The sequence below is a fragment of the Orussus abietinus genome, unplaced genomic scaffold, assembly GCF_000612105.2.
Source record: "Orussus abietinus isolate OABI.00-Male unplaced genomic scaffold, Oabi_2.0 scaffold22, whole genome shotgun sequence".
Lineage (NCBI taxonomy): Eukaryota > Metazoa > Arthropoda > Insecta > Hymenoptera > Orussidae > Orussus > Orussus abietinus.
The window spans coordinates 1,312,495-1,330,181 of NW_019394596.1; the positions used below are offsets into that span (position 1 = coordinate 1,312,495).

The 17,687-nt window shown below is 59.7% G+C and overlaps 2 protein-coding genes across 4 annotated transcripts; both read left to right on the forward strand.

The window, feature by feature from the left end:
• Positions 1–105: 105 nt before the first annotated feature.
• LOC105702176 (NHS-like protein 1) lies at positions 106–5,279 on the forward strand. 2 transcript variants are annotated; one of them, XM_012429545.1, is made up of 6 exons: positions 106–959; positions 1,443–2,099; positions 2,315–3,185; positions 3,335–3,389; positions 3,522–3,551; positions 3,814–5,279. In XM_012429545.1, the coding sequence occupies exons 1-6, from the start codon at positions 715–717 to the stop codon at positions 4,776–4,778; spliced, it is 2,823 nt and encodes a 940-aa protein (XP_012284968.1). In that variant the 5' UTR covers positions 106–714; the 3' UTR covers positions 4,779–5,279. The 2 variants fall into 2 exon arrangements, with proteins under 2 accessions (XP_012284968.1, XP_023288597.1); XM_023432829.1 differs by having other exon boundaries at positions 872–1,240.
• A 229-nt stretch (positions 5,280–5,508) lies between these two features.
• Positions 5,509–17,663, forward strand: LOC105702083 (serine/threonine-protein kinase minibrain). Of its 2 annotated transcripts, none has more exons than XM_012429360.2 (9): positions 5,509–6,404; positions 6,799–7,104; positions 9,012–9,235; positions 9,746–9,914; positions 9,985–10,152; positions 10,248–10,534; positions 10,607–10,753; positions 10,914–11,346; positions 12,916–17,663. In XM_012429360.2, the coding sequence occupies exons 2-9, from the start codon at positions 6,942–6,944 to the stop codon at positions 13,371–13,373; spliced, it is 2,049 nt and encodes a 682-aa protein (XP_012284783.1). In that variant the 5' UTR covers positions 5,509–6,404; positions 6,799–6,941; the 3' UTR covers positions 13,374–17,663. The 2 variants fall into 2 exon arrangements, with proteins under 2 accessions (XP_012284783.1, XP_012284784.1); XM_012429361.2 differs by having other exon boundaries at positions 5,509–6,397.
• Positions 17,664–17,687: the final 24 nt, after the last annotated feature.

The following is a 17,687-nucleotide window of genomic DNA, read 5'->3' on the forward strand; positions in this document are numbered from 1 at the left end:
ATGCGTCGACACGTCGAGGATGAAAAACCAATAAAAACTCTGGCGGAAGTACCGCGCGAGGTTAAGCGCAGTTCCGATTGGTTAATCATCCTCGACGCGTGTCGCGCTGCACTCGGTGGGACTTCCTCGGGGTGAAAAAGAAGGAAATAACTAGGCGATAGTCTTGCTTTCTAACTGTGGTTCGTAACAGAAATGTAGGTTTTCAGAATTAGGCTAATCCTGGAACCGGAGCTTCACTTTAATCTAACCCAATCTAATAAAGCTGTAAGGATGTCAATGCTCAAGATCTTGTTTTTTATTGGCAACAATTGGTAATCCTGGTCATTCGTATAATGGCGGATTGCGAGCAGAAGTCTGTTCTTTCGATATCAATAGTTGCGGAGATTCCCTTGATGTTGGTCAATGACAAATGCTTTCTGGACTAGCAAATAGAATTCAGAAGCATTTTCGTCCGGGTACAAGCAAGAAGCTAAGTGAATGCTTAATAGCGTTAAATGGGGAAGAAACCGGGTGCATCGTGCTTGCATGCAGCTCGTGGTTTAATTTCCAGCGGGTGGTAAATCAACGTGATTCTCGTGTTTTACAATTAAACCGTTGACACGCGAATAATGGCCCAATTTTCACTTTGTGGGGAGTAAACGATTTGAGGTTCAAAGATTTGCAAAGAAATTCAGCTACCATTAAATATCAGCTGTTGAAGGCGCAAGTGGCGCGATGGATGGGCGCGGAAAAGGAAACTCCGATTCTTGTAAAGTAAGTAAAACCAACGACGATGTGCGGCGTGCCATCGACGGTTCAAAGGAAACTCCTGACGAGGATCTGCAAGAGTTTCTGGATGACGAGGATTTCATGGAGGGATTGGACGTCGTCGATGCATGGAACGGCGAAGAAGAGAAGGGCAGAGAGAAGGAAGCACGCAGGAGTCGAGGCAGGGATCGGGAGTACCGAAGATCGTCTAGGTAGAAGCGACAATTACCATCATCTAGAATAACGTAACGTCTTTGCGTTGCATTTAGAAGAGATGTACAAATTAGCGTATGCCATAAGTTTAAGCCTTTAAGCGGACGCCGATAAAAATATTAATAATTGAAACGCTTAAGTTAAAAATTTTGTGGAAACAAACACCGTCGAGAGAATAGAGGTTCTTTCGACACGCAAAGGCGCATTCTATACGTTTCAGGAGTAGCGGTACGCATTTAATCGTACGTTAGTCCTTTTGGAACAAAATTGCGCGGTTACGGTACGTAACGTCCGTTACAAAGTTTCAGCGGTAGTCTAAGAGTTACTTTAGCAATTTTTAAAAGTCTCCTTTTTTTTATTTTGCTTAAATTACATCGACTCGTCGGATGACGTACGAATCGGTATAATGTTTTGACCTCGTGACATTACGTATACGATATTTTTTCTGTACAAGAAGAAAGTGATTACAAGCCTAATTGTAGGGATCATCATCGACGCGAACGAAGAGGGTCATATACTCGGGAGCGGTCGAGGCGAGAAGACAAGAAGAGGGAGGAACTACGTCGGGATCCGAGCAAGAGTACAAAAGACATCGAAAGGGACAAGTTGCGGACGAAGAAGGACTCGGAGAGTAAAATGCTAGCGGAAAAGGAGAAGGCCATCAAGCATCTGCTGGACTCGGACAACGTCGTTCCGCCGGGTACCGAAGCCGAGGCCATTCAGGACATCGCCGAGAAGCAGAATCAGGAAAGGAACTTGACGCGTCTCAGAAGAAGCCGAGAGCGTCGTAGAAGCTTGGAGCGACGCAAACCGAGTCCAGGTCGCCGTAGAAGCACCGAGAGACTTAGGCTAAGTCCCTTGCGCCATAGAAGTCCACTGATTCTCAGCCCCGACCATCGTAGAACTGCCCTTAAATTAAGTTCCGAACGACACAGAAGCCCTATTAGATTAAGCATCGAAAGAAGAAGGAGCCCGCTGAATCTTCACGGAAGCCCCCTGCTGCCGAGCCCGGAGCGGCGTCGAAGTCCTCGCAGGCTGAGTTCCGAACGTTCCAGGAGGTTAAGTTGGGAGCGCAGAGCGAGCTTGGAAAGAAGGTGGAGCGCGGAGCGGCACAGAAGACGACTCGAACAGCACGAACGGTGAGAACTGATTACGTAATTATACCTTGAAAAAATGCGTCGTTATCGTTTACCTCTACGTATCGTACGATTATCTCGGTCAATCGGTCAGGAAAGATAGAGAGTGCCCTACGAATCGACGAGTCGTAACTTGCTATCGCGATGCCTCGTCTTTTCGTTACCATCACTTCGGGTATCATTTCGAGAAGTGACCTATCATTGGAAAACTTTCGCAGCGAAATTAAGCTTATGAGCCGAAGGAGCCGATCTCGCGATCGCCACCGAAGCCGCAGCTTGGACCGCCACCGACGAAGGCACAGCCGCTCGTCGGTGGATAAACGATTCAGCCCTAGGCGTCGAACTCGCAGTCGAAGCAAATCGGTGGATCGGCGGGCCCGGAAGCGATCGCCCTTCATCAACGAAATCGCCCGGCAGTTCAGGAACGAGGCGGCCGCGCCAGGCCCAACGAATTCGGGATACCCAGGTTCGACGATGGCAGGAATTCCGCCGCTGATGGGTCTGTCGATGCCGTACCAGCAGGAGTCGGACCCGGGACCGCCACCTCCGATGTACCTACACCACCAGCAAGGACCACCGGGACCCGGAGGACCGCCGGCGCCGCCACCGGGACCGCCGGGACCGCCGGGACCGCCGGGACCGCCCGGGCCACCCAGCGGGGTCCAGCTCCCGGGAGGACCTCCGGCTTTCCTAAACTACGAGTCCCGACCCCCCCAATCGCAGATGAATTTCGAACCGATGCCTTTGCACCCCGTACCTCCGCAACCCGACTACTCGGCAGGCCCGGTAATGTACAATCAGCCGAACCCCGGCCACGTGCAGCCGTCGCACCGGCCGCCCCTCCTTCCGCTCCCGGTCCTCTCGCCCCAGCCCGTGCCTGCTCCCGTCCCGCCCGACCACGGGAACCAGCCGATGCCCTACAACCAGCCGCGCTGCCTCTCCAACGTCCAAATGACTCCGAACCAGCCGACTCCCGCGAGCTCGCACGCCTACAAGGAACGTCGGACGACCAGTCCCTACAATGGGTTGCAGGCTCGCCATAAAGAGCGTCTGAGGACGCCCGAGCCGCCAGTGATCTCGGATTCAAAAGTAATTTCACGTTTCCATGTTAAGTCGAGTCGCGTCCCGAACGCGGTGCGCGTCGGGCAAGGAGGGGATCCTTGACTCTTCGACGCGCATCGTCGTTCGCTCCTCATTGAGAAGCGGTTAACCGAAAATTCGTCAATTGAACGTTGCAGCCCTTCGAAAAGACCAGCTTGTCCAGTCTGCTGGAGGCATCGGTATCCGCCAAAGGTGCGAAGACGCATTTTCCTAGCTATACCTGTGGCCTTTTTATCGTCGAGCGACGACGGAAGGGTCGCAGCCATCCGTTGGTCCTTTCGATCGCATACTAATGAGTCTTTTACCTTGTTTCACGTCCTCTAGATTCGACTGGTCTACCGGTCTCGTACCCAGGTGAGAATCTCTGCATAAATATTCTTCCTACCGGTAGCGAAAGTCGTCGCACCGTTTTCGAGGGCGAGGAAAAGCCCGGGACGATTCGTGCACGGGGTCGATCGGTACGAACGTACGAGCCGGGGGAAAATGAATGAGGGAGAGAGAGAGAGAGAAAAAAAAAAGAAACGCTTTTCCGGGCACGAGTCGTACGAGCCGACTCAGAGGAATCGTCCTCGCGTCCCTCTTACTGACGCCTTGGTCTCCTTTTCTGTGGACGCAGGATTCAAGCTGGAAATACTTCGACATTGCGAACACGCGTTGCGAGATCTGCCGATGGAAGATCCGCGTTTAAAGATGAAGGGCCGATTCTTCTTCGACCCGACGAAGGAGCGCTCCAAGACCGCGAGCACCGAGTGCTCGTCGAACTCCATCCTCCTGAGGGCAGGGAAGAACAAGCTGTCCTGGAACGACGAGGAGGAGAAGCAGCCCGTGGCCGCGAAGGTGGGCTCTAACGTTCACCAGAAGATCTGTCAGACGGACGAAGTGGAGACGGAGTCGAGGGCCGTGCAGGCGAGCGTGGTGACCGTCGACGCGAGCGTGCAAGTCCACCCAATGGACATCCAGCAGGCGACGAGGGAGGAGAAGAGGCCCATCATGGACCGACTGGACTGGGACATGCGGGAGACCTTCGACTACGCTCCGAAGGCTCGGGAAGCCGACGACCTCAGGTGGAGCCTGAGCAGCTCCCAGAAGCGAGCTTGGGGAAGGTCGGGGTCGCCGGGCAGGGGATTCGAGGACCGCGGCCACGCCGCTCTCCCGGACACCGTCCCGACGCCGGACCACGGCTCGCGGACCCTGCACCTGGGCTCGCCGACGCGCCGGGACGGCTTCTCCGCTCGCAGGGGGTCCGTCCGCGAGCGCCTTCTGCGGGACGAGTACTCCCCGGGGACGTATCGGCACGCGATGGAGGAGCCCGACGACTACCGCGACGAGAACGACAGGAGCGAGCACAGCAGGGGCGAGAGTCCGATGGCGCTGCAGGACTCGGCGGATGAGCTGGAGGACGATCAGGAGGCCGGCTACGAGGACGACGACGATGGTGGCCGAGGGGACTGGCACGGGAGGGGCAAGCCGATGCGCGGGAAGCTCTCGGCTCTCTACAAGCTGCGAGGAGCCCTGAGAGGAGGCAAACTCACCGGAAGACCCTACCGGGGCGGCCGAGGGGGTTACCGCGGCAAGTTCTGAGGGCCCCTCGCCCCCGACTCGGCGCTACCTCCGTCGAGTCTCCCCGGGAGGCGAACGTCGTCGGGACACCGACGCGGGAACGAAACTATTATAACCGATACTTTTATATCACGTTGTACAGAATTGCGATTTTATCGGATCCACTCGGGCCCCGAGACGCGGCCGAGAGTATTCGTCCCTCTTTCGACCCTCGAGGAACGTCCACGCGGGGGAGACGCGCTCGCGGCGACGTCCGTCCCGGGTCATCGGGGCGGCGGAGCCCTCGGCCGTCCCGGCGAGGAACGCCTCGCCAACGTTTTCGAACCCAAAGCCGAGAGGTGGACGCGCTCGTTCGTCAAGGAACGCAAAGGAAACCTCACGTTTCGGTTGTGCGTTATAAATAGTTATAATTACGTATCGCGTTATCTGCTATAGAACGCGGACGGGCGTCGGTCCAAAATCCAGGCTGACGAGAAAATGTATCGGCGAGAGGGCGGTATTTACGAATAAAGACGTCGATCCGATCACCCACCCTCGATTTGAATTCCTCGCCACTCGGTCGCGATTGGTCGACCCCCCTCTCCCCGGCTCGAAGCCAAAGTCGTTCGACTGGCGGAGGCGCGGCGGTGGCGCCACCGTCGGCGGCGGCGACGCGTCGCCGGTGGCGCCGCTCTCGGGCCACTCGGCAAGCGGTCGGCATGGATCTAGCTCCGCGTTCGGCCGAGAACGCGATGCGGTGTGCCCGCGGTTAGGGCGTGCAGTTCTCGCGTGTCCGTTCGAGGCTCGCGGGTTTTCGTGGGTGCAACGGCTCGCGCGCGACGTGGCGTCCTCGTGCCCGTCGCGGAACTCGGCTCGCGATCGGGCCGGACTCGCAGGTCCGGCAGGAGGCGGCTCGCGGAGGTGTCCGCGGTGGCGGCGGCGGCGGCGGCGGCGGCGACGACGGCGACGGCAGATCGGCCGCGAAGAGGCTGGCGCGCGTCGGGCACGGTAGCGCGGAGGAGGCGGCCCATCGGGGGAGGAGGCGAGGTGCGCGACTCGGCGTTCGAGGCGTTCGAGGCGGACGAGGCGGAGCAGGCGTAGGCTCGAGGAGACTCTCGCTCGGGAACCCGCCAAAATCGGGAGGCGAGGCGCGTCGAGGTGCGCGCCACCGCGCGGCGAGCCCGAGCCCGCCGCCGCGGCCGCCCGAGGCGCCCGAGGTGATCCGGCGCTGGTGCGGGCTTTTGTTATTATTTTGCCGCGGTGCTTTTGACCCTCCGCGGCCGGGCGAGTTCACTCGGTCCGCCAGCCAGGGGGTGTCCGGCGGTCCGTGGCGGCGCGCCTGCCCCGGCGGCCCGACGCCGCTCCCGAGCGCCGCCCGACGACCCGGGGACCCGCGCGCCCCTCGACGCCCCTCGGCGCCCCTAGGTGAAAGCGAGACCACCACCACCACCACCGGCACCACCACCACCACCGTCGCCACGTGATCGCCGAGCGGGACCGACTCCATGGCCGTAACCTGATTCGCGCGGCGCGCCTCTGCCCCCTGCCGACGGAGACGGCGCCCGTGGCCGCCCGCTCGGCCCCTTGATGGCCGGGACCTGACCGGGACCTTACCGGGACCTGACCGGACGGGCCCGAGCGGCGCGACGTGGGACCCCGAGGTACGAGGTACGTCTCGCCCTCCTGGCCCCGGCAGATGTCGCCGCGGACGATCGAGCGAGGAGCGATCGTTGGCGCGCGCGACGTCGATTGGCCGGCGCGGCGCGAGGCGGGAGGTTCGAACCGTCCCTTTCCGCGTCTCGGCGCCCGACGCCGGATCGAATCGATCGCTCTCCCGAAGCTCCTTTTTCCCCGGATTTATCGCGGCGCCGCGGGGGAGATCGCCCGACCGGGAATCGCCGGTCCTCGATCTGCCCTCCCCTCCCCGCCCCGCGTCGCCCCGCGGCGCCCACGTGCGCGCGGGACGGGCCCGAGGATCGATCGGGGGCGGCCACCCCCGGAATCGGGCACGAGATTCGAGGAAGAGGCGAAGAACTCCTCTCTCTCTCTCTCTCCGTTTCAGATTTCCCGGAGGACCCCCTCGGAGCGGCGGCGACGGACGGAAGACGCCAAGGACGGGACCGGAGGGTCGCCGGCGGGGCCCGGGGGCCGCCGGGGGGCCGCAGGGGCCCCATGTTGTGAGCGGCTGAGGACGGGCCGGAAGGGATGGAGTATGGGAGCGGAGGAGGCGGCGGAGGCGGAGGGGGCGGCGGGGGCGTCCAGCCTCCCTCCGCGGGGTCGAGGGGCATCGCGGGGACGGACACCACCGACGCCGCTTGGCACAAGCACGAGCAAATGATCCTCATGGAGTCCAGGCACAAGCAGCAACGTGAGTACCCCGATGCGCCCGCTCGAGAGCCAGGAGTCGATCGACGGCTTCGATTGCCCGGACGAGACGGGACCGCCGCGTATTTTTAAACGGCAGCCGAGAGCCGGCCCTCCTATACTTAGGCTCGAGTCGTCTCGAAACGCGACGAGAATAGTCGTCGCGTTCCGTTTTCTCGCCCGGCGGAAGGTAATCGCGGGCGAGAGCTCCTCTCCTCGATATCTCCGGAGGCGCCTGCCCGCCGCTTTTTCGCTTTTCCGCCTTTCCGCCTTTCCGCCTTTCCGCCTCTCCCCCGACCTTGACCGTCGCGACGCCCCCCCGGGGACTTTGGCCCGACCGAGCCCTTTGGGCCCGCCGTCGCGGCGATCGCGTTATCGCCGCGGACTATGGCCGCGGACGCGTCCGTCCCGATCGCTTATCTCCGGCCCGATTCCGGCCGACCGGCGAATTCGGGCCGCGTCCACCGGACGGCGCCACGCGGCGCCTCCGATCCCTCGCCTTGCCCTTTTCTCTAAGGGCCGTTCGCCTTCTCTCCTCGGGCCTCGATCTGTCGGCGGGCGGGCAGGCGGACCAGCCAGTCGGTCGGCGGTTGCTCCACCCCCGCGCGACGCGATCAATACGCGACTCCCGTTCGCGCCCTCTCCGTCTCGGGCGAGCGAGTCTTCCGCGACCCCGAGGCCCGTTTCCTCTGGACGCGGCCCCCCTACGACGGCGGCGACGGCGACGAGGTTGACTCCTTCGCCCTCGCCGGCGGACGCGCCGGCGGCTATACGGCCGGCGGGACGGCGGCGACGGAGCGCGCTCGGTCGTTCGTTTCGGAGCGGTCTTTCTGTTGCTATGCCGGCTCCCCTTCCCCCGGCGTCGGCGTCGCCGCCACCGCCGCCGTCGGCCGCCGCCGCCGCTGCACTCGCGCGCTCTCGCTCGCCCCCTCCTCGCCCCCCTTCCTCGCCCCTTCCCGACGCGTCCTGCCGCGTCCTGGCGTCTCGCGCCGGCCGGCCGGCTCGCCTCGGCATTTGCCGTCCGTCGCTCGCGGCGCGCGGATCGGTCTCTCTCTCTCTCTCTCTCCCCCTCTCTCTTTCCTCCTTCTCCTCGCGACGCCACGGGCCGCTTCTTTCCCCGTCTCTCGCGCCACTTTGGCCCCGGAGGTGGAAACCGGCGGCCCGATCGCGACTTCGGAACAACGGCGCGCGCCGCTCGGCGGGACCTTCGAATCCGACGGCATCGATCGACTCCGAAAGGAGCCCCCCCCGGTTAATGGGCCAATTCGAACGCGACCGGGCATGCATATTTCAATGATTACTCGCGACCGCCGTTTATCCGCGGTTTCGCGACGGAATATCGACTTCTAGACGGGGGGGAACGGATCGCTCCCCGGGGTAACTCGGAGGAGGAGCTCGCCGATCTCCGCTCCCACGGAAATCGACGAGGGCTCGCGCCGGATTTCCCGATCGGGGTCCCCTCCTCCTCCCCCTGCCCCTTGCGACGCGGCAACGGAACGGACCGGGCCCGAGGTGCGCCGCCGGTGGACGAGGAAACGTGAATGAAGCGGAATGCGTGCCGGCTATCGCGCCGGGCCCGCGTCGGCCTTCCGTGACCTCGCCGAAGGGATTCTCAACCGCGCGCGCGCGCGCGCTCCTTTCCGCCGTTTAAAGAGCGCGAGGCGTTCTTCCGGTTCGCTCTCGAGTCCGTCTCCCCCTGCCCCCCCGCCCCACCCTCCGGCGCCGCGCGGCCGTCGATCGATTCGCCCTCTCGGCCCTCTCGTCGCGGACGCGCTCGCGGGTTGAGCGCCCCTGCGCTCTCGCGCGTTAATGAATGATATTTTTTTCATTCAACCGCGCCCTGGCCTACATTTCGAGCGGAGCCGCGGAAGGAACGGCGCGAGGACTGACTCTCGGGGTTTCGCGTTTCAGTGAGCGGCAGGACCGGCACCGGAGGCGCGCCTCTCTATGGCCGCCTCGTGGCGGAGGAGCCCCTGCCCCCCGCGGTCGGCGGGGCCGGGGTCGCCGCCCAGGACACCCCGGCGGACATCCACGCGATGCAGGCCCGGATACCCCACAGGTTTCGGGACCCGGCGACGGCCCCGCTCCGGAAGCTCAGCGTCGACCTCATCAAGACCTACAAGCACATCAACGAGGTACGTCCTCGGGTCGGAGGAGGAGGAAGAGGAGGAGGGGGAGGAGCGGAAAGTGGAGCGCGGCGGCGGTGGTCCATTCACGATCGGCCCGGCTCTTTTTCTCGCTCCGTCCCATTGACTCGGCTCCCCACCGCGCGGCCGCCGACGGAGTCCGGGCGAAAATAGCTCGTCGGGAGAGAGAATCCTCCGTTAGGAGGGCCGCCGGGTGGGGGGCCTCCGCGCGGCGCGCTCGCGCGTAGCAACGGGGACCGAGTCGCCCGTCGACGTCTCTCCCTGGCCGGACCGCGCGAGGTCGACGTCCCGAGGGACGACTTTCGGCGGGACGATTTTCGCGTGGCCGCGACGCGATATCGATTGCGCGTCGGATTCTGCGCCCTCTCTCCCTCCTCCTCCCCTCGCCACCGCCGCCGCCTCGCGCGGCACTTTTGCAGGGATGCGCCCGGGTCCGGGACCCCCCGGCCGCGGCGACCCGCCGACGAGGAGGCCGAACCTAACTACTCGCTTCCGCAGGTCTACTATGCCAAGAAGAAGAGGCGGGCGCAGCAGATGCAAGGCGAGGACGGCTCCCACAAGAAGGAGAGAAAGGTCTACAACTACGGGTGGGACGACGACAACCACGACTACATCATCAAGAACGGGGAAAAGTTCTTGGATCGATACGAGATCGACTCGCTGATAGGTGAGCGATTGGGTAGATGGAAGCCGACCGCCTCGAGAGCGTTACTATCGTCCCCTCCTTCGGTCCGCAGGTAAAGGCAGCTTCGGCCAGGTCGTCAAGGCGTTCGACCACGAGGAGCAGACCCAGGTGGCGATAAAGATCATCAAGAACAAGAAGCCCTTTCTGAATCAGGCGCAGATCGAGGTTCGACTGCTGGAGATGATGAACAGGGCGGATACCGACAACAAGTATTATATAGGTTCGTGGCGGCGGCCCCTCCTCCGACCGGGCGCCCCGGGTCGTACCTCGCTCTGACCGGGTCTCTATCTCTCTTTCTCTCTCTTCGTGTTTCAGTTAAACTGAAGAGGCACTTTATGTGGCGGAACCATTTGTGTCTGGTATTCGAGCTGCTGTCTTACAATCTCTACGACCTCCTTAGAAATACCAATTTCCGCGGCGTGTCGTTGAACCTCACGAGGAAGTTTGCGCAGCAGCTGTGCACCGCCCTTCTGTTCCTCTCCACCCCGGAATTGAACATCATCCACTGCGATCTGAAGCCCGAGAATATCCTCCTGTGCAACCCCAAGCGCAGCGCGATCAAGATCGTAGACTTTGGCAGCTCCTGTCAGCTCGGACAGAGGGTAAGCGCCAAACCGAAGGGAGCTACGCCGAGGCAAAGTTCCGGACGCTGACCTTGACGCTTCCCCTTTCAGATATACCAGTACATCCAGTCCAGGTTTTACCGATCACCCGAGGTCCTCCTCGGGATACCGTACGACCTGGCGATAGACATGTGGAGTCTCGGATGCATCCTGGTGGAGATGCACACGGGCGAGCCTCTGTTCAGCGGGGCCAACGAGGTGAGCGAGCTCCTTTGACTTTTCCCCAACGAAACCCGTCTCTCTCGGGCGAACCTGGCTCTCGATAATACCTCTTGGCACGAGACGCCTCGTTTCGATCGACTCGATCGACTCGACCGGGCCGAGTCGTTCCGACTGACCGCTCCTCTCGTGACCGCAGGTCGACCAGATGAACAAGATCATCGAGGTGCTGGGGATGCCGCCCAAGCACATCCTGGACCAAGCGCACAAGGCGCGAAAGTACTTCGAGAAAGTCCCCACGGACGGTTCTTACGTGCTCAAAAAGTGCAAGGACGGGAAGAAGTACAAGCTGCCGGGCACGAGACGACTCCACGACATCCTCGGCGTGGAGAACGGCGGCCCCGGGGGCAGGAGACTGAGCGAGCCCGGCCACTCGATTTCCGACTACCTCAAGTTCAAGGACCTGATCCTGAGGATGCTGGAGTTCGACCCGAAGACCAGAGTCACGCCGTACTACGCGCTCCAGCACAACTTCTTCAAGAGAACGGCCGACGAGGGGACCAACACGAACATCGCCGCCGCGAACAGCGCCAACACCAGTCCGGCGGTGGTGTCGATGAGTCAAGATCACGGTGAGGAGACGCTCGCCCCGAAGGCCTCGCCTTTCGTTTCGTCCAGCCGATCCGGAGCGATCCGGCGGCCCTCCCCGACGTCGTCGCGCTTCGTCCCGCGACTACGCGCTCTGGACGCTCTCGTTTCGATCCCACGGACGGTGAACCCGGTCCCGGACGGAGGTCCTCGACCGACGACGGCGGCGAGTCCTTCGACCCGCGGTCCGGGAGGTCGAGGTGGCGGATCCGCGTCGCTCGGTTTCGTGGATCGTTCTAGATCGGACCCCCTTCCCGTTTAAAGCGATCTTTTCAGGAGTCGAACACTTCCCCAAAGAGGATACGCGATCCCGCGAGCGACGAGAAGGCCGTCCTCTGGCGGGGAGGTAATCGCGTCGGACGATTCCTCGGAGTGCTCTCTCAGATTTTAGGAAAGAGATTTAATTTGTGCAGAAAGTGAGACACGACCCGCGGGCCTCTCGCGGTCCTCGTAGCGAGGAAGCGTCCGCGAGCGCCCCTTTGCGTCCCTTCGCGCGACCGGCTTATTTTCTGCACAAACTAAACGATACTTGTTGTTGTTGCCCGTAGATATGATGGGGGGACAGTACGTGGCTCGATGACTGTCGTATCCGCGGGGCGGCGACGACCTGTCCTAGGCCCCAACCCTAATCTTACTTACTAACATAAGTAAGTTCTGGCTAACAAACGAGTCCGACCTCGCTCAGACAACTAACGAATAATCTCTCGTTTGCTCGTACACATTGTATACATATTTCTATACGTACGTTACTTTTACGGCCTGGCCTCGGATGCATTGCGCGATGCCTTGCTTGCCTGCGGACTGAACGTAATTTGGATTACCATTAGTGGCGGAGCCACGGATTGACGTTGCGAGCCCGTGACTCCGCGCGTACGACTCGAGGACGACTCGAGGTTGAGCGGGCGGCCGCGGTCCACTACTCGTAGATGGATGCCCCACCTCCTCGTAGCGAGCCGCCGGCGGAGCATGACACCCCCGAGAGGGACCGCCCGTTCCCCAGGACGCCGAGCCTCTCTCGCGGACGAGGGCCGTTCCGCTCTCTCGTTCTCTCCCGCATGCCTTCCGCCGCTTCCGTCGCCCGAGGGTGCACCGCGATCGCATGCGTTTCTCTTCCTCCCGGTACGCTCCTCTCCCCCGTAGACTCGGAGCGTCCTTGGCTTCCCGCACCGATGCTTCTCTCTTTCTCCTTTCCCGGCGCCGGGTGGCATCCCCTGCCCCCTCGCGTAGGTCCCCTCTCGCGACTCTTTCTTTTTTTAACCCACCTACGAGGATCGCGGCAGATTCCGCCGAGCCAAGTCGAGCCGCGGCGATTAGTGCCTGCACCCCCTCCCGGTAGAGACGTCGTCCAAAAGTCTGTACTCTCCCCTGTAGATCTCGCCGGCGATCGCGAAAGGAACGATCGATCGCCCTGAGGCGACCCTTTCTCTTTCTCTCTTTCTGTCTCTCTCTCTCTCGCTCGCTCTCTGTCCGTTTCTCTGTCTCTGTCCGTCCGTTGATCCCCCCACCCTAGTCCGCCCCGCGGTCGCACTAACGCATTCGTCCGCCTGTCGCAGGACTGGTAACCGTGTCAGGGCAGGGAAGCAGCAGCAGCAGCAGCGGCGGCAACGGCGGCGGCCCGATGCAGGTCCCGAGCCTCCCCGGCGGATACCAGCCGATGGACTGCGAGTCGTCGCCCCGCCACTCGGGGACGCGGCGCGGCGCCGCGACGACGAGCTGCTATCCGGGCCCCGGCCCCGGCCCCGGCCCCGGCCCCGACGGCTCCCTCATCCCGAGCTCTCTCGGCTCCTACAACAGCCTCATCCTCCCGGGCATCCCCCACCTGCCCGCCATGATGACCTCGCCGATGATCCAGCAGCCCAACTTCTACAACTACGGCTACTCGAGCTCCGACGGCCACGGAATGGCCCGGCAAGCGCCGGCGGTCGCCTCCGGGAAGCAGCGCGACCAGGACCGGGAGGACAGTCCCATGGTGGGCGTATGCGTCCAGCAAAGCCCGGTCGCCATCCACTGAGAACCGCTGCGCGCCTTTTCCCACGTTTCCTGTCCCCCCCCATCCTCTCCTTCCTCCGATTCCTCGACGGCCGGCGGGGGAAGCCGGAAGCGGACCTCTCTCCCTCTCCCCCCTTAGCCGCGGCTGCCGCTGGACGCACCGCGGATCGTCGCGGATCGTCGGGAGGAACGGAGGACGAGGCTCGTCGCCGTCTTCGGAGGAGGGGCCGAGCCGAGCGGGACGGACGGACGGACACGGCCTAGCGAGGATGAACCCAGCTGGCCTCTCGGGTCCCGTGCCCGATTCGACGAGGACACTCCGCCCGGAGTTTCCGACTCGGTGGACGATGCGCGTCCACGAGACGACGAGAATTGCGAGGACTTTCGGCATCCGAGAACTGTGTGGCCTAGAGAGCAAACAAAGTGATAATTACTATTACCTATCGCGTAACGTAAGGACGCAATCGTCTCGCGACCCGCGAGTGCCCCGAGGGCGGACGCGTCCGGGTACGCGGAATTTTCTACACGGGGTCGCGAGGGTAACGATTTAACGATATAAATGTGTATGAGAGAGAGAGAGAGAGAGAGAGAGAGGGAAAGAGAGAAAGCGAGAGAAACCGAGAGAGAGAGAGAGTGGGTGTGCGCGAGCCTGGGGAAGAGAAATGCAAGGAAACCGAGCCGAGGGATAGCCGTTTGTACGATACACCTAGGGCGAGTGATTCGAGGAGAGCGCAGCTTTAGGGTCTAGCTTTTAGGTACGGACTAGCGGAAGGAACGTAAACTCTCGAGGGGGGGGCTTTTCATTTACTTTCAATCGGAGGCGGCGGAAGGACCGCTCGCGCGCCGGCGCAAACGTCGGTTTCGTTGCCGAATGAGGACTCCAGGACGAACGGGGTTTGCGCGGCTCGGACGATACATATTTATACATAAAGCATTCGTAAGAAAGTTAACAAAAGTAAATATATATACATATATATATATATATATACACATGTAAGGTTGGTCAAGAACGGTATAATCGTATATCGAGAACTAGGTACTTTATTATTAACCGAGAGTACCCGCGTTCCGTCTGTCGCCGTACCATTGATTTCTGCCGTTTGCTCCGCTCTCTCTCGCTCTCTCTTTCTTTCTCTCTCTCTCTCTCTCTCTCTCTCCCTCTCTGTCTCTCTCTCTTCCCCCCATCTCTCTCTTTCTCTCCGCGAATTTTCGAGGTTTCCGAGGTTCGGATCCTTCGATCCGTCGGAGGCGGACGTCGCGGGGGCGGAGTCGGAGGCGTCGGCGCGTTCCTTCGTTCCGCGCGTCATCGAGCCCGGCACTGATCGAAAGTACCTGAAACGCGTTTGAGTCCAAGTCGGGAGCCACGAAATCGTCGCTTTAGTGCTTCCTTCCTTAGCGACGCTCCGAGGGGGACCCGCCGAGTCCGGGTGCATCCCTGTCTCGGTACCGCTTCTCGGCCACGCTTCTCGCATCTCGCCTCTCGCCTGTCGGCCCCCTCGACCGCGAGCCGGTGCACCGCGGACGCGGCGCCTCCCGGTGCGGACGCGAGGAACGGCCGATCCCCCCCGAAAACCGCGAGGATCGCCCCTCCGGAAGGAGCGGAAAGAGAGAGAGACGACTCCCCGAGCGGGGAAACTACGTCTTAGCTTGTCGCAATGACCCCCCGCCCGCCACGCCTGTCGCGCCGATTTCCATCCTACGCGAGGAACGTCCCGGGATGAACCGCATCCCTCGATCGACCCCCGATTCGATTCGCAAATGTTCGCGTGTATGTGTATTACGTTCGCAGGGCAACTACCACCGGATGTGGTTTTTATATTTTTCTACGAGTCGGCGTTTTAAGGCCGCGGCGCCCATTCTCGGGAGGTTCTCGCCAGCGCGTCCACCTAGGGATTGCCCGGTACCCGGTAGCCGTCGAGATCTCCGGGATCGAGCTCGGCCACCTTCGGGGGGGGGGCCCCCGTCCGGGATTTTCTCTACTTTTCGATTTTTTACGCGTCCGAGGTGGAGGAAAGACGACCCCGCGCAACGGCTAGGATCATCGCGCTTCACTTGGGAGTAATCCGTGCCCAAAAGTCCAAGTACTGACGTATGGAATTTATTATTTTGCTATCTCCGACGAGGAGGGGGGGATGTAAAAAGTGAACAGTCTCATTTCGATGATCCAAAGGGGGGGTACTTATTTGGAGAGTATACGACGTTATTGCATTACGAATTGATGAAAATTGGTCTTACTTTGCTTATAGATGGGATATTTACGAGTATTAGGTAGGGAGATAGATAGATAAATATATAAATATATATAAATATATATATATATATAAATATAGGTATAAATAAATATATTAATGTAAAATTTTCACTAACCGAAGTACATCGATAGTCGGGGGGGTAGGTTATTGTTCGACGAGTCGGGAAGCGCGGCAAGAACGTAAATTCCATACAACCTGACTTTTGGATACAGGATTGCGATCTTTCCAAGCGGTCCAAGCGTATCCTTCTTTACTTTCCTTTTTGTTTTTTTGACGATTGTTGATTTTGACGGAATTATTGTATATCGTTTGTACCCGTAGCGACGCGATCGGTCGAGGTCGCCGGCATGATTTTTAGCGAAGAAACTGCGCTCGGCGAATGAAAGCGACGAGCGCGTTTAGGGAGCGGGTGGGGGGGAATAAAAAGTCTGTAGGGAATTTTTTTTTAATGGCCGAGACTTATCCCGGAATAGGGTCTCGACGAGCTCGCGCAGTTGTGGTCAAAACGCCTAAGGTGGCATTAATCGGGTGTCAAAAAGGAGAGAATGCCTTGGGAGCGACCTCGCCCTTACATCGGGGCCGGTCTGGCGAACCTTTTACGCGGCGTTGCGGCAACGGCATCCCGATAGAGCGAATACCGCCTATTCCTTTCCACTTTGTACGTACCGTTTCATTCGTTCATCTCTCTCTCTCTCTCTTTCACTCTCTATCGAAATTAATCGGAAGGCCCTGATTCGCGATTCCCTTTTCCCGGCTCCTTACCGCGCGCGCGCGCGTCGTCGTCGTTCGGCGACTACGATCGTAAAGAACTATCCTGGCGAGAGAAGACCTTTTTACCGCTCGCAAAAACAGTTGTCGCAAAATGCAAAATATTTAAGCCAATTAGCAAAGAACGGACACGTATACATCTACATAGAGCGTAAGTGCTGGCTGAGACATGTTCCAAGTGATTGCGTTTCTACCGCGACACCTAATGTCTAAGAGACTCCAAGGGATGCACTCGTCCCGGGGGTATCCCGGGGTATCCCGACCGACCGACCGACTTACTCGCAACGAGACTCGGACGTCCACCTAAAACTTTTTACTCGAATCAATAACGACTAATGGTTCCTACGCGCGACCACCGGACCGCCGATCGTCGACCGATCGATGTCGTCGGAAAGAAGAAAGAAAGAAAGAAAGGAAAAAAAAGAAGAAGAGAAACAAAACAATGCCTTTCGATTCGACCTCCTCTCGCGCGGATTCTTCTCTCTTTCTCTCCGTCTCTCGCGATTGCCACGAATTACGAAGATCTCTTAAGTTGTTCTCCTGTACATATGTATTACTTTCTAGACAGTAAACCTTAGGGATAGCGTTTTACAAGATTTCGGGTTAATGCGCGCGGAAGGATTTAACGTAGGAATTTTCTATTATTAATGACAAGAGCGCGACCGCCTTTAAGGGTCGATCGTCCGCTGTCCGAATTGACTCGAGCAACGGCCGGCCCTTCGGCCCGCTCCCTGCAAGGGACTTACAGAGGAGCCTTCGGTTATTGCCTCCTAAAGGGACTATTTTCTACGACATCGGGCGCCGGGCCACCGTTGCTCCTCGATTGCCGATCGCCGCGTCGAAGGTCCCTTAGATTATTATTCGTCTCATCCACTTCTTTCTAAGTCCACACCGTGTCGCGGACGACGAGTGTTCCTACGTTTAATCCGTGTAGGTGTGCCGTTGCCTTGAGCCTCTCCTCTTTTTTAAATAAGTATTCGCTCTGACGTAAGCCAGGATGTTGATTGACGAAAAACTTGAATAACGTCCATGGACATTGTTCCCCCGCTCGTTGGATCGTCCCCAGAGGATCGACTCCAGGAAATCTTTGGAACATGCCGCAGCTTAAGTAAAATAACATAAGTTTCCTAACGTCATGTGTAAAAACATTGTGTTCAGAAAAAAATATACTATAATACGACTGATACGCCCGAAATTTGACGAGCAATCGTCGGCCGAGAAAGGGAGAGATAAGGTAACGCGCCTCGGACGTCGATTGACCGCCGTTCGTCGGGGAAAAAAAAAAAAAAAGATNATATTGTAATTGAAAATTTGAA

What these genes read in the sequence shown, in the direction of transcription:
- LOC105702176 (XM_012429545.1), top strand. Translation starts at nt 715, where the DNA reads ATGGATGGGCGCGGAAAAGGAAACTCCGATTCTTGTAAAGTAAGTAAA. An exon ending in GAGTACCGAAGATCGTCTAG is followed by an intron (nt 960 to 1,442) that starts GTAGAAGCGACA and finishes GCCTAATTGTAG; the next exon opens with GGATCATCATCGACGCGAAC. An exon ending in GGCATCGGTATCCGCCAAAG is followed by an intron (nt 3,390 to 3,521) that starts GTGCGAAGACGC and finishes CACGTCCTCTAG; the next exon opens with ATTCGACTGGTCTACCGGTC.
- LOC105702083 (XM_012429360.2), top strand. Translation starts at nt 6,942, where the DNA reads ATGGAGTATGGGAGCGGAGGAGGCGGCGGAGGCGGAGGGGGCGGCGGG. An exon ending in CGAGATCGACTCGCTGATAG is followed by an intron (nt 9,915 to 9,984) that starts GTGAGCGATTGG and finishes TTCGGTCCGCAG; the next exon opens with GTAAAGGCAGCTTCGGCCAG. An exon ending in TGTTCAGCGGGGCCAACGAG is followed by an intron (nt 10,754 to 10,913) that starts GTGAGCGAGCTC and finishes TCGTGACCGCAG; the next exon opens with GTCGACCAGATGAACAAGAT.